This window comes from Xenopus tropicalis, chromosome 1 (genome assembly GCF_000004195.4).
Source record: "Xenopus tropicalis strain Nigerian chromosome 1, UCB_Xtro_10.0, whole genome shotgun sequence".
Lineage (NCBI taxonomy): Eukaryota > Metazoa > Chordata > Amphibia > Anura > Pipidae > Xenopus > Xenopus tropicalis.
In genome coordinates, this window is record NC_030677.2 from 156,716,161 (window position 1) to 156,729,608 (window position 13,448).

The 13,448-nt window shown below is 39.4% G+C and overlaps 1 protein-coding gene across 2 annotated transcripts in view; it reads right to left on the reverse strand.

Annotated features, from left to right (window-relative positions):
• Positions 1 to 13,448, reverse strand: part of mmp17 (matrix metallopeptidase 17) — a 59,785-nt gene that overhangs the window by 17,032 nt on the left and 29,305 nt on the right. For both annotated transcript variants that reach the window (XM_012966783.3, NM_001102999.1), the window contains 1 exon segment: positions 518 to 650. In XM_012966783.3, coding sequence (XP_012822237.1) covers positions 518 to 650 — 133 coding nt within the window.

Here is a 13,448-nt window from a genome sequence, read left to right on the forward strand (position 1 = left end):
AAAATACGATCATTTATCACCCAAGATGCTGCCAAAATTCTTATTCACTCTCTTATAATATCTCGCCTTGACTACTGTATCTTCCCCTCCAAAGACTGTCCCCTCTCCAGTCCATAATGAATACTGCTGCCAGGCTCATACACCTCTCCAACTGCTCCTCCTCTGCCATGCCACTCTGCCAATCCCTGCATTGGCTTCCCCTACCATCCAGGATAAAATTCAAACTAATGACTCTCACATTCAAAGCAGTTCATAACTCTGCCCCACCCTATATCTCTGAACTCATCTCTAGGTACCATCTTATGGTGCAGAAGATGGAGATTCCATTTGTGCATATATATTCATGGATTTTGCATTGTGCCACATGGTGGTGCATGCAGGACAAATGAACATCCCTACAAACTGGCAGAACATCAAAGGTTCCAGACATCAGTGTCCACTAACAGCTAATATTTAAAAACCTTACAGCAAATAGAATTATTACAGGTACAGCATGGAATTATCTGTATCATCTCACCTAAAATCCCAGTAGCTTTCAGGCCACCAAACTCTTGCATTGCCTTGATGGCTTTAGACAGTTCTTCCTGTGTCTGCAGCTGCCCTGTAACAGGATCGGGTGGGGGCAGATAGCCAAATTTAGTCAACCAATCCTGTTGAAGAAGGAAATATATTATTAATAATATGATTATCCCTTATGTAATAATATAAAATTGAAAGAAAAAATGGTTATAAAGAAAACTTTGTTGCATTCAACAATTTCTTAATTGGAATGCACAATTATTCTGATTTATGTAAGGAATCTGGGGACAACAAAGTTATGTATACCAGCAGCTGATATGTGGATGAAAGTTTATTTTGCCCCAAACTACACAAACTCCCAAAGAACATAGTGAGAATGCTGTTTGTTAGCAGTAGCATGTAAGCTTGTTTTGTAGTTATACAGAAGAAAAGTCACTAAGGATAAAAAGTAAGAATAAAGCTTAGTGAAATAAATCTTAATGCGTAAAAGATCTTCTAAAACATTCAACACAAGGGCGGGTTTAAATGAATAAATTGAAGAGAATACTATATGTGATACAGAAGATAAGAACTTAGAACCCTTCTGTAATACAAATTTCTATGAAATTTATTAGAGAATCAAAGAACCCCTGGGGACTGAAATATCTCCCATGTCAACTGAACTAAAAACAAAACAGACTTTTACAGCTCAACCAGAAAGGCAGGGAATCTTCTACAAAGAATTTACTTGGTATAAATTAAAACCACTGGAAAAAAAAGGCAAACTGTACTGGGAATCGGGTTCAGAAGTGTAATTCGAGAAAGAGATATGTAGAGAAGAAAAAGAATTACATGCAGCTGGGAAGGGGATATCTATGAAGATGAATACAACAACAACCCACTAATTTTATTAGAGTTCTTTACTGGACCATATAGGAAAGGAAGTTGCTGCTCTGCCGAATCCAGGCCTGCATTCTCCCACTTGTTTACTATAGAAAAATTGCCAATTCCATTGCATTTATCTGCCATATGCGCAGCTGTAGAGCTGACAGGCACAAGGTAGCCTTGTACATAGTACCAGCCATAAGCAGCCTGTAAGTACAGTATCTAGTAGAATTAAGTCTAAAACAACTGGACTTTTCTGAGTTTTTTCTTGAAAACGTTTCACCACTCATCCGAGTGGCTTCTTCAGTTCAAATTCCCCAGCATTTAAATCCTTGAGGGTAGTACAGTCACAGACATCCAATCACAATGGTTCCATTGAACTTATTCAGTTAGGTGTTGGCTGACTGACAGGTGTAAGTAAGTATGATCCTGTCACAATGACTGGAAGTGTGAACTGTTGTGAAACCGCCGGGGTAAGGCTGTCAAAGCGGCATTGTCTGTTGATGACAAGTGGTGTTGCAGGCCCCCTCCTTTGTTCAGGGATTCCAAGTATCTTTTGTCCCTTAGTGCTACTAGCTAACATGTTCTGAACAACAGGCGTAAAGTAAAGTGGGTAAAGTGTTGTCCACTTCCAAACCCTTTTGAATGCAGGTAAAATGCAGGCAGAGCCACATATAAAGAGAAGCTTAATGCTTTGTGCTCTATTCTGGAAGCACAAAAATGTCTCTGGGTCAAAGTTTCAAATACCACCTGGCCACTATGCAAAGAAATGGCACTTTGCACCTGTTTTCATGCCCCTTTTCATTAAATGTGCACTGCAGTCTTAATTTTTCCCATCAATAATGTTTTACTTGTGAGATCTTTAACTTTACATCTTTCTCCTGCTGTAAACAACCTGCTCATGCTGTGAATCAGAGACTGACCCACCTTATCCAATGGGCTGAATACAGCAGGAATCAGCGATTTATAATGTCCAACTGTCAAACAGCATGACCGAGTTGTTTGAAGTAGGAACGTAAATGTGAAAGAGCTCACTTAGAAACCATTTATATTACTATTATTATATAAAAATAATAATAAAGCCTTATTTTTGGAGCAGAGTTATTAAATATCCAATGCAGTTAGGGTGCTTGTTCTTAGCTGTGATAGATCCCCTTTAAAGAAATAAGTATAAAAAAGCTAATTCATTTGTAACTGGAAGCAAAGAGAAAAAAAAACTATAAAATGAGAAGTACTTCAGCAGTCAATTAAGTAATTGATTGCTTAGCCTATGATAGTATCACATGTGCAGACAGGCAATCTATTTGAAATGAGCAGGTACCAGAAGATGCTGTATGAGTACAAATCAGAAGGAGATTTAGTTTGCTGTGAAAGCAGTATGGTAAAGAGTGCCAGACTTTCTGTTGTAATGGGGGTCAGTAGCAACAAAGTTGGCACTGTTGGTCCTGCAGTAGAAATGGACCACCGCCTAACATCCAGCCTACAGCAGTCCTGTACATGGAAACAGACTGATTAAAGAGGTCAACAAAGACTGACATAACTTGTGCAGTGTGGAATACATGCTACTAATACTGAACAAAGCTGTGTACAACAGTTGTGCAAAAGAGTCATATGAGAATAAACCAGTGATCATGTTCAAACAAACTGAGTTTGTCAACTCCTATTGCTAAAAAAAAAAATGACACGGTTTTTTATTAATTTTTATTGAAGAAAGGCATGGAACTGCATCCCTGAGTCCAGCCCCCGAGTAATAAGGCATGTGGAAAGGGCCAGTGGGAAATAAAAATTGCTAAAAAAAGAAATGACACTGTTTTTTATTAATTTTTATTGAAGAGAGGCATGGAACTGCATCCCTGAGTCCAGCCCCCGAGTAATAAGGCATGTGGAAAAGGCCAGTGGTAAATAAAAATTGCTAAAAAAAGAAATGACACTGTTTTTTATTAATTTTTATTGAAGAGAGGCATGGAACTGCATCCCTGAGTCCAGCCCCCGAGTAATAAGGCATGTGGAAAGGGCCAGGGGGAAATAAACTTGTGTTTATATTCACATAACTAAGTTACTGCTTGGCATACATTTAATTATAATATTTTATAGACTGCATCTATAATGTAATATGCTTGCTTCAGAAGGTCTAACAACTTTAAGCATCTTTAACCTCTATATTATAATATATGTTAATAATATGTTACAAAATAAGAACTGCTGTAAATCCAAAAGGCTGCAATATATTGTAAATCATCTTGAGGAGGTTAGGGCTTATTTTCCATTGTGGCAGTGTATGGTGAAGAGCTGTGTTTCTATAGCAATCATGCTGCAATTCAATCTCAGCGTGTATTGATTGACTGCTGAAGGTCTAGATAACTGCTGGAATCTTTAGAATGACCCTAGATACTGGCCATTGCCATGAGAATGAAAAAGCTAACACTTCTATTACAATCAGCTGCCTATACAAATTACAAGGTAGATGTGGATCTGCAACAAAGGAGCACAACATAGGAGAGTGAAATTGCCAGCCTGTAGCATGGTTGTGGTCTGACTGCCAGTGAATGTTTTAATTGCAGCCTATACCAAATAATAGAGATTGGGCTTGAATAAATCAGTGAAATCATCATTATGGTGTCCATTAACATGGAACATTCTATAAAATGTGCAGCTTGTATATGACAAGCAAAGTATAATTTGCTTTACTAATATATGTAAGGAGAAAAGTGAGACACAAGGTAGGGGTAACCAGTGTGGTTGTATTGGTCATGCTGATCAAGACAGTATTGGTAAGTGTAGTTAAAACAAAACAAAAAAAATGGATGTATTTTAGGTGATTGTTTAAAGGCTTGAAGTTTTTGGGAGTGTCTAATATGATTAGGGTTGCCACCTGGCTGCTATTAGCTAGTATTTTACCTAGCTGGTAAATTACCAGCCAAGGCTGAGGACAGTATTGCACATTACCAGAAATGTACTTGCCAGTAAATTTGTAATTCCTAGTTGTTCTGCCCCCACACCTTGATTCCCACTCTCCCCACCCCATCCTCCTTACATCACAACTGGGGACTTTTGGGCCCACCAGGGGGACCTGAGTTTAAGTGCCCATGCCACCACTGCCACCTTTAACACTTTAAAACCATAACGACAGGATAAACTGTTCCTGATTTATCTGACTCTATGCGTTTGTCTGTGTCACGGAAACGCCACTCACAGACGCGCCTGACACCAGGACGGGGAACAAGGGGGTTACACGCAGTCACCTTTCACCCAGGTTAGACTAACATCAAGCACCCCAAACACACCACTGCCCCAAATAACTATTCGCTGCCACCATCTATCATTAACAGGCGATAGAAACCTGATTACATAAATGTATCACACACAAACTTTCTTACTGCAGTTAGGGTTAGTTCTCACTAATTTAACAGCACACTAGCAGCCACAGGGTTAAAATTACAGTCAAACCCAACCCCCTGCTAGCAGCCCACTAGTTAATTAGCATCTACACAGAATCTCTACCCAATACACATACACACAACCCAACAGTTGATACACCTAGGCCTGAGCAGTCATACAAGGTACGTGGGAATTGATATAGAGCCAAAGGACTAAACTTATTAAATTTTATATTTAATATTACCAGGGTAAACAGTGCAGTTTCAAAAAAAAGTTACAGAAGAGAAACATACATGCAAAACAGTCAATAAAATAAGCAGGGATAAAAACACAGAGAAATCCTAAGTACGTTACCGAATATCCTGTGCCCTCTGAGGCAAGAGGTTGAAAGTCCTGAGCCCATCCCCCAACATTAGTTGCATAAGTTGAGGCCTCCAGAATGAGCTAAAGAATACCTGGGCATGCGTGCTTTTATTCCCCGCTGGGCCCCTCCCTCATTACCGTATGCATGAGGAGGGAGTGCCCAGGAACTGGTCACATGACCCCTCCCCTGTAGAGAGCTATACTTCTCATGCCAGTTTCTTTCCATATAATATTGGTACTTGCCAGTACTCAATATTATTATGTAGGGAATTGTTTTAACCTATATGTGGGTGATCAAAATGATACCAAACATGGGGGGTGTCTCATCTTCCAGTCCCCCAGAAACTATAACTTGTAACTGGTGGGTATAGGAAGTCCCTGTTTGGTATCATTGGGAAGCCTGGGGCCTCCTCATAAATCCTATGTGTTTTATAAGTATGGGAACTCTAAAGCAGAGGAGATATGGACCCCTTTCTATAATCCATATTTTTCTGATAGCTGCACCCCCCCTGCTGTTCTAGGCCCACAACTGGCTTATTTGATCAACAGATCAAAGAAACCAGCTTCCTGCTTCCACGGGCTGGCCCCGCATTGTCTAATGAAGTTGTTTAAGTTGTCACCTTTCCGCAGCCCTGGTTGTGTCTTTAGGGGATATTTGTGAATTACCCCCTACTGGGAAGGGTTTCCCTCAAATGTGGATTTCAACCAGACTTTTCCATGGGGAGCCTTACTGCTCCAACATGACAGTCTGTAATAGGAAAAGCTCCAGTGTAAACAGCTGCAGAATATGTTAGTGCTATAAAAGCAAAGGATAAGACTGAAGGCCCTAGTGAGCTATTCCTTAGTAGTTACTAGCGATATGCTGTACAGCCAGTCTGCATTACATGCAGCAGGCCAGTGTGCAGTTAATATAAAGTAGTAGCCATCAATTAAAGTGAATAAACTGTTGAAATCCAGGGGTCCTATTTCTTATTTGCTTCAAAGGAATAATCTGTACTAAACAGAGCCAGAAGGTAGAGGTAAAGTCACCCATGCAGCCTACTCACTGGATTAGGTTTTTGAGAAGTTTTAATTTTAACTTTATTTAGGAAAATAGTATGACAGCTTCCACTCACAAGTTAATGCAAATATAAGTAAAATAATTGTACTGTGCACACAGGGGTGCTTCTTTGCTTTTTTTTGCTAAAGACACAATGATGGGTGCCCCCCCATTTGCTCACCTCTCCTGCTTTTATGCAAGGGCAGAAAGGGTCGAGTCACTAATGTAGGCAGCACATTTTCTCTCCTATATTAAAAGGGCAGAAGAGCAGAAAGCACCTCTGGCCATCTGGGCTCTCACCTTGCTTCATGGCAGAAGTACCCTTATAAGCATAAAACACTCAATACCTTCATTATAAATACTGTATATATATATATTTCTCTCTTCAGGTACATTATGTGGCATTTATGTTTATCTGGATACTGTGAATGTGTTGAATCTTGGAGGAGAAGTGAATGTTACAATGAAATTCTATTCTGTCGCCTTCCCTGGCGCCGTGCCTGCCATGCTGGATGCACCCCTGCTGCTTTTCATTTATTTATTTTACACAACAGAGACATTTGTGATGCTTCTTTCTGTGTTGCTGACTTTTAAGGAAGAACCATCTGTGACAAGTCTTTTCTATCTCCTTCCAAGCTCTGTATGAGATTTCATTCACGTTTCCAAGTGTCTCCCACACGCAGTTAACTACTTACAGCAAACAAGTGTGGTACACACAAAACAGAACATTTATTGCTCACTCAGCTTGGGCTATATATATAATTATATATATATTAGCTATCTAATACCAGCACACACCACTGCATGCCACTCTATGCTCCCAAGAACACTACTGCAATTTATAGACATCCCCTTTTTTTGTTTTGTGGTATGTTGGTAGCGTATTTAATCTATTTTTTTTCTGATTGCTTTTTCCCACTGACTACACTAGAAATTTCAGGCAGTAGCCCATGGCAGTGATGCTGCTTTCCTCTGTGTGTACCACAGATGCAAGCAAAAAAGCTGAAAGTGGAAATGCTGGCGGGTGGGATGCTGGCATTAGAAACAGAGTCCTTGCTCAAGGGGAAATCTGACATACAAGGCAATACAAATAGGCAACTCTGAACTGCAATTATCAATCAAGGCTGAGAACAAGCAGTTTCATCAAGTACAGTCTGTCTGAATCTTCACATGAAAGGGAAACTGAACTGCCTTTTCTGCTGTGGGGATCATTTAATTAACTAATGGCAGCTATAGAACTTGACTTCTCTACTCTGCACAGTGCTTATTCAGAGTATTTTAGAATCCCCTCACTGGTGCGTGGGTGGTCATCTGGGAACGATCAGACTGATTTCCTATATTCCCTAGTACTACTGACTGTGAGGATAGATGGAAAGCACACACAGTAGGTGAGCACTAAGGAAAGTTTGGGTAGGGCCACAAAAGACCCAGCTGCTGTGTGTTCCCTTTGTACAGTTCCCAATGACAACGACAGATGATTTCCCTGTTTTTGTATCTTGCATTTTCTGGGTTCCAGCTCATTTATTTCCACCTCTTGAAAGAAAGAAAATAGGTTTTGCAACTCCTCCTCATCTACTGTGGGAACTTGGTCAGTCTGATTGATTGACAGATAACATTTTCAAACATTCCTGATTTTGAAATTTTCAAACTTTCCACAGTGCTATACAGATTTTATACATCATTTACAGCCTCAGTTGAGCTTACAATCTAAGGTCTTTACATTGACACAGAGAGGGGACAATATGATGTTTCTATATCTGACCAGTTCCTTATCACTCCTTAGGCTGGCAGAGTAATGTAACCCCCTCCCTCACCTTGTTTCTGTTTGAAGTAATGAGTAATGAAGTAATGAGATTTGACATCCCACTACTTTCCATAGTGGGAAACGAACAGATTATTTAGAAAAAAGTAGGATTTAATATCCCACAATCCATCACTTCACAGTTGAATAATGTGAGGGAGGGTTTGGATTACTCCGTGAACCTAAGAATGGGGGAACTTCTCCCTGCTGCAGACTGTTATGGTTTCCTTTCAAACTGTGGCTTCAGGTATGCCTGTGTAAAAAAACAATACCTTTACATTTATTTCTAGAATCCAAGATGTTTATGCACCTTTCTATATGAACCCAGCTGAAAAAGCTCATGACAGAAAGGGGGGTCATTTCCCTTTAAGCTGCTGTATAACACTTTTTTAATGCAATAATGCTTGCAAATTAAACACATAATGAACTGAGGTTTTAATTGGCCTTTAAAATGAAGAAGAAGTGTATGGAAGCTGCTCCTGAATTCACAATTAGCAAACAGATAATGGCAGCTTCAAAAATTCTAGTTTAATAATTCTATCACTTTGTGACAAACTGGAGCATTATTTTCTGATTAGCGGGGTTGTGCACCTAACTGTTAAAGCTGTTAGCCTGGAAATGAGTTTAGGAGAAATTAATTTCATTTGTAAAAAATGGCAACAATCTGTTTCACCGCTTTGAACTACTTTATAGTATAGCCAATATCTCTATCATTTCTTTAATTTGCTAAAGCCAGCAAATACAAAAAGGGGTCCTAAGAGCTCCATCCATAAGCTGGTAATGTTGCAGTAGCTTAAGTGTATGGGTAAATGTGGCACAAAACATTTGGCACTGCTTGGCACACAAATCCTGGAATGGATAGTATTTTAAAAATACTAAGCACTGTTTTTTTTCAGTGGCTTGGATATATATTAGTGCCTTAAATGGGCAAATGGTATATAAAAAAAATGTATTACCACAAGAGCATGTTGTGTCTGTTTTGACACACTGGGCACAATTGCAGGGAATCCAATTTCCCACGTGGCCACAATTACACTAAGATTCTGTTAAAAACAACAAAATGGTGAAACCTTTTGCAGTATTAAATATTTCCTCCAAAACCCATCTATTCAATTTCCTACTGGCTACCTTCCTAGGCTGTGCAGGTAGGGTTGCCACCTTTTCAAAACAATCCTACCAGCTAGGATGTCCTCTATGGGGGTGGTTGGCAACAATAGAGAGAATGGCAATGATGCAACGGAACGGGGGGATGACATATGAAGGCAGAGATATAACACAATGGGTAGAATATGGGTGTATCCTGGAGAAGGGGTAAGACAGACATGGGTTTGAGAAGGATAATGGCCCCTGGATGGGCCAAGTTCAGAACCAGATGGTTCTACAAATTTACTGGTAAATTGGTGGTAAAGTTGTAATACCTGCCATGGCCTTGGCAGAGATTTTACTAGCCGGGTAATGGCAACCCTATGTGGAATAGATTCTGCACCCCTTAGCAATTGGTGCCATAGGGTGGAAACCAATTAATTAGTACTCAGATCTTAATAGTGACTGCAGTATATATCCTGTGTGAGAAAATGGCTGTGATATGGCTATCCACATCATATTGTGCTTTTGGGAGATCAGACAGGACCCATGGGAAGATCCAATAAAGCTGTAATTCTAAAAGTAAACTATTTTTTAGGCCAGATTGCAATCAGTCACCATGTATTATTCATTGTAGCCTGCACAAAGAGCGCAATTTTAAAATATGCATATGCTGCCTTTAAGCTAAAGGCAGAAGGCAAGATCTGAACATTTCTCTTCATTATGCTAAATTATTGTATTATTCAGATGCAGATACTGCTCGCTATTACACCAGAATTTATTACACAAAAAATTAAGCTGCCAGACCCAAGCAAAGCTGCTCTTTTCCAAATGAATACATTTGCAGCCGTATGTCCAATCCATCCTCACCATTACACTAAGCAGGTGGGCCACTGGGAGTATGCCTATTGTACTAGAGAAATAAAAGGGATGATCATACAAATCAAAACCCTGTCTTGCTATCCTCCCTGGAGCCAGAGGTAATATTCATTTTCAGCAGTCCTCAGTTATTTAAGAGTAAATGTTTTCCAAAGAGAGAGAAAATGGCACACATTTGTTTCAATATCAGCAGCAACAGCAGCTCCTCTCATTATTTTCATAAGAACAAATGATTTGGAGAATAAAGTCATTAGTGGGTCTAGTACATCTGTTCTTTACCTAGGAAACCAAGGTTCCTTCATCTTTCTCATTCAGCCATGTCTGTAACCTAAAAGCCCAGCATCATCATGATCATCACTGTTGATTTATATAGTGCTAGCACGTCACGCAATGCTTTACAATACTATAATTACAAACGGGTGTAACATTACATTAAGATACAAGGGTTTTAGAATAAAACAGATCCTTTATGTTGTGTCAGACTGGCAACTTATATATTACAAAATTTTTAAACAAGAGAATTTACAGATACTTACTGCTCAGAGAAAAAAAATTCTTTCATATTTGCTTATGGAGTGTAGACAGTGGCAGTGGGAGGGGGGAAGACCTGGGGAACAGTGTTAGGTTCTGCTGTATGGTAGTCCCCCAGTCATTTCTACAGCTAAGGGTAATGGCACACAGGGCTGTTTATGGGCTTTTCTACACTTGCATAGAAATCACAGACAGAGAAAAGCCAATGTGCTCCCAACTGCTCCTTCTTACATGTGCAATTACACATATTCTAAAGTACAATTTCATTTTATAAGATTAATATCCATAAGTAGATATAAAGAAAGCATATTTTAACCATGGATAACATGAATTTCTCTTCCTTTCAATGGGCCCAAGATGGCTGGAGTAGAGGGTCACTGGCAGCTTCAAGGGCACTGGATACTTTTCTACCTGTGCACTAAGAAATACCAACCAATGAGACAACTGCTTTAAGCTTCTACACTCTTTAAAGGTGTTTGTTGATTGGTCGCTATGGGTTATGGGTTATGGCTAATTTTCCAGTCTTTATAAATGGGCCCCTGTCTTGCATACATTCATTGGGTGTATCAGTTACTGAAGGTTATTGGCCCCTTGAGGCACAGTATTTATTAATAAACTTGAAAATGTAATTGTTATTATTTATATGTTCTTTATATTGCTCTGACATATTTCACGTTGCTTACAGAAAGCTGCCCCTTTCCCAATGGAACTTACAATCTAATTTCCTATTCCCACATGCTCTGGTCTTTTTATTAAAAACTAAGTAATTCCTTTTTGGAGGATGAGAGGAAACTCAGCCAGCACGGGGAAACCATACAAACTCCTTGAAGACCGTTCCCTGACTGGAATCAAGCCTAGGACCCCTTAGTTGCAAGGCAGAGATGCATCAATGTGCTTAGCAATGTTTTCTAACCTCATCAACATTTTATGCAAAAGATTTTTATAACCTTTTCTCAGAAGACATTAAATATTATTGCTGTTCTTAGAGTATTGATAATTAACATCAATAACTGGTGACTGCATGAACAGTTGTCCCTGAAGTTCCTTCAAAGAACAATGCGATATCTGAATTACTTGGTTATAGAGCTGCGCTAAGCTCTTTGCATTTATTGCTTATATTCCCTCTTAGCAAGCAATAAACATTATTGTTCCCATTAACATCTCCATCATAGTTTAGTTTTACATAGCCTTCCACCTGTACTTATTAGTGCAAAGACAATTTTCCAGCCTTTAAGGCTTTTATACAAGATGTCCTTGGTAAACAACATCCCTCCTACGCTGAGAGAGAGAACAACACAGGGTATAAACAAGAGTCTTAAAAGACCCTTTTCAAAATGAGGTTACTGTGCCTGCATAATGTTCAGTAAAGTATTGCAATATTACTGTTTTGCCATAGGCAATATTTCTACTAACATATTTCTCCTGGCAACAAAGGGCTTGTCTCTTCTTCCTTCCTGTAAACATCGACTATTTGTGCATGTTGTGGGCCATATGGGTTATAATTCCTGGCCAAGCTTAAAGAAAAGCAATAATCAGGGAAAACACCCTAGTTGAGTGCGAAACTGTGGCTTAAAGGGTTGTCTCCTTATCACACAGTTTTTTTTTGTAACTGGTAACAAAATTCTAAATATCTCAAGCAAAGGGGTATCAAAATCTCCTGACCACAATAACTATTAGCCTCAACTTCAAGTTAGTTAACATTTTAGAATATGGTCATGTTAAAACACAAATCACAGGACTATACAATTGCATCTTCTTTTAAGAATAACCAAACATTGACTTCCCAATGGTTGAATTAATTGTGACATAACTGTCACACTTAAGATCATACAGATACACAATATTTAAAATAACATCTGAGTTCCTTCAACCAGCATGGTCAGTGCCGGAATTAGAGGTAACATACCTCTTCTGTCTGCCTACTCTAAGGTTGTTTTTCTGAATCACTGGTTGCCTGAGGGCAGTGGAATTTGTGCTTAATGGTGATAAATGTGAGGGGGTGACAAGCCCCATGCTCTTCTCACCCAACCCCTCCCCCCAGTGTGGGCACCCTTACGATTGCACCCAGCACTGAGCATGGTGGTATACTGGTTAGCACTTTTGCCTTACTGTGCAAGAGTCCAAAGTTCAATTATGTTCTCTTTGGGTATTGTAGTACCCCCCCCAAATACAGGCAGGTTAACTGGATCCTAATAAAATTGACAATAGATTGTGCGAATTGAAAAGTGACCCTATATCAGGGATCCCCAAACTTTTTAACCTGTGAGCCACACTCAATGTAAAACGTGTTGGGGAGCAATACAAGCATTAAAAATATTCCTGGGAGTGCCAAATAAAGGCTGTAATTGGCTATCTGATAGCTCCTATGTGGACTGGCAGCCTAAATGAGGCTCTGTTTGGCAGTATAACTGGTTTATATGCAACCAAGACTTGCCTCCAATCCAGGAATTGAAAAATAAGCACCTGCTTTGAGGCCACGGGGAGCAACATCCAAGGGGTTGGGGAGCATCATGTTTCTCACGAGCTACTGGTTGGGGATCACCGCCCTAGACTGAAGCTTCTCTGGGGCAGGAACAAATGCGAATGCTGTATTATCTCTGTGAAGTGCCACAAGTCAGAGCTATATAAATAAAGAATAACTTGTGTAAGATCTTTAACATTTTTTTTTATATTTATATAGTCACTGCACTGGGGTAGTATGAACATGCATTAAATATCCTCCAATTCTTACTACATATTTCTTTTTGTAGCCATCATACCAGCATCATATAGATAGAATATATATATACCTCTAACTTCATAGTTAACATAATAACAATATCCTCGTCTCCATTGTTAATATGCATGCATTGCTTTTATATGCATGCAGTAAATGGGCATTTGGGATGTAGGTGTTAAGCAATTTACTAACATTTTTAAGCTCTTGATATTTATCCCCCTTGATCCACATTGCCCTCCTCCCAGCATGTAAGTATCAGCAGTTGGCAACTG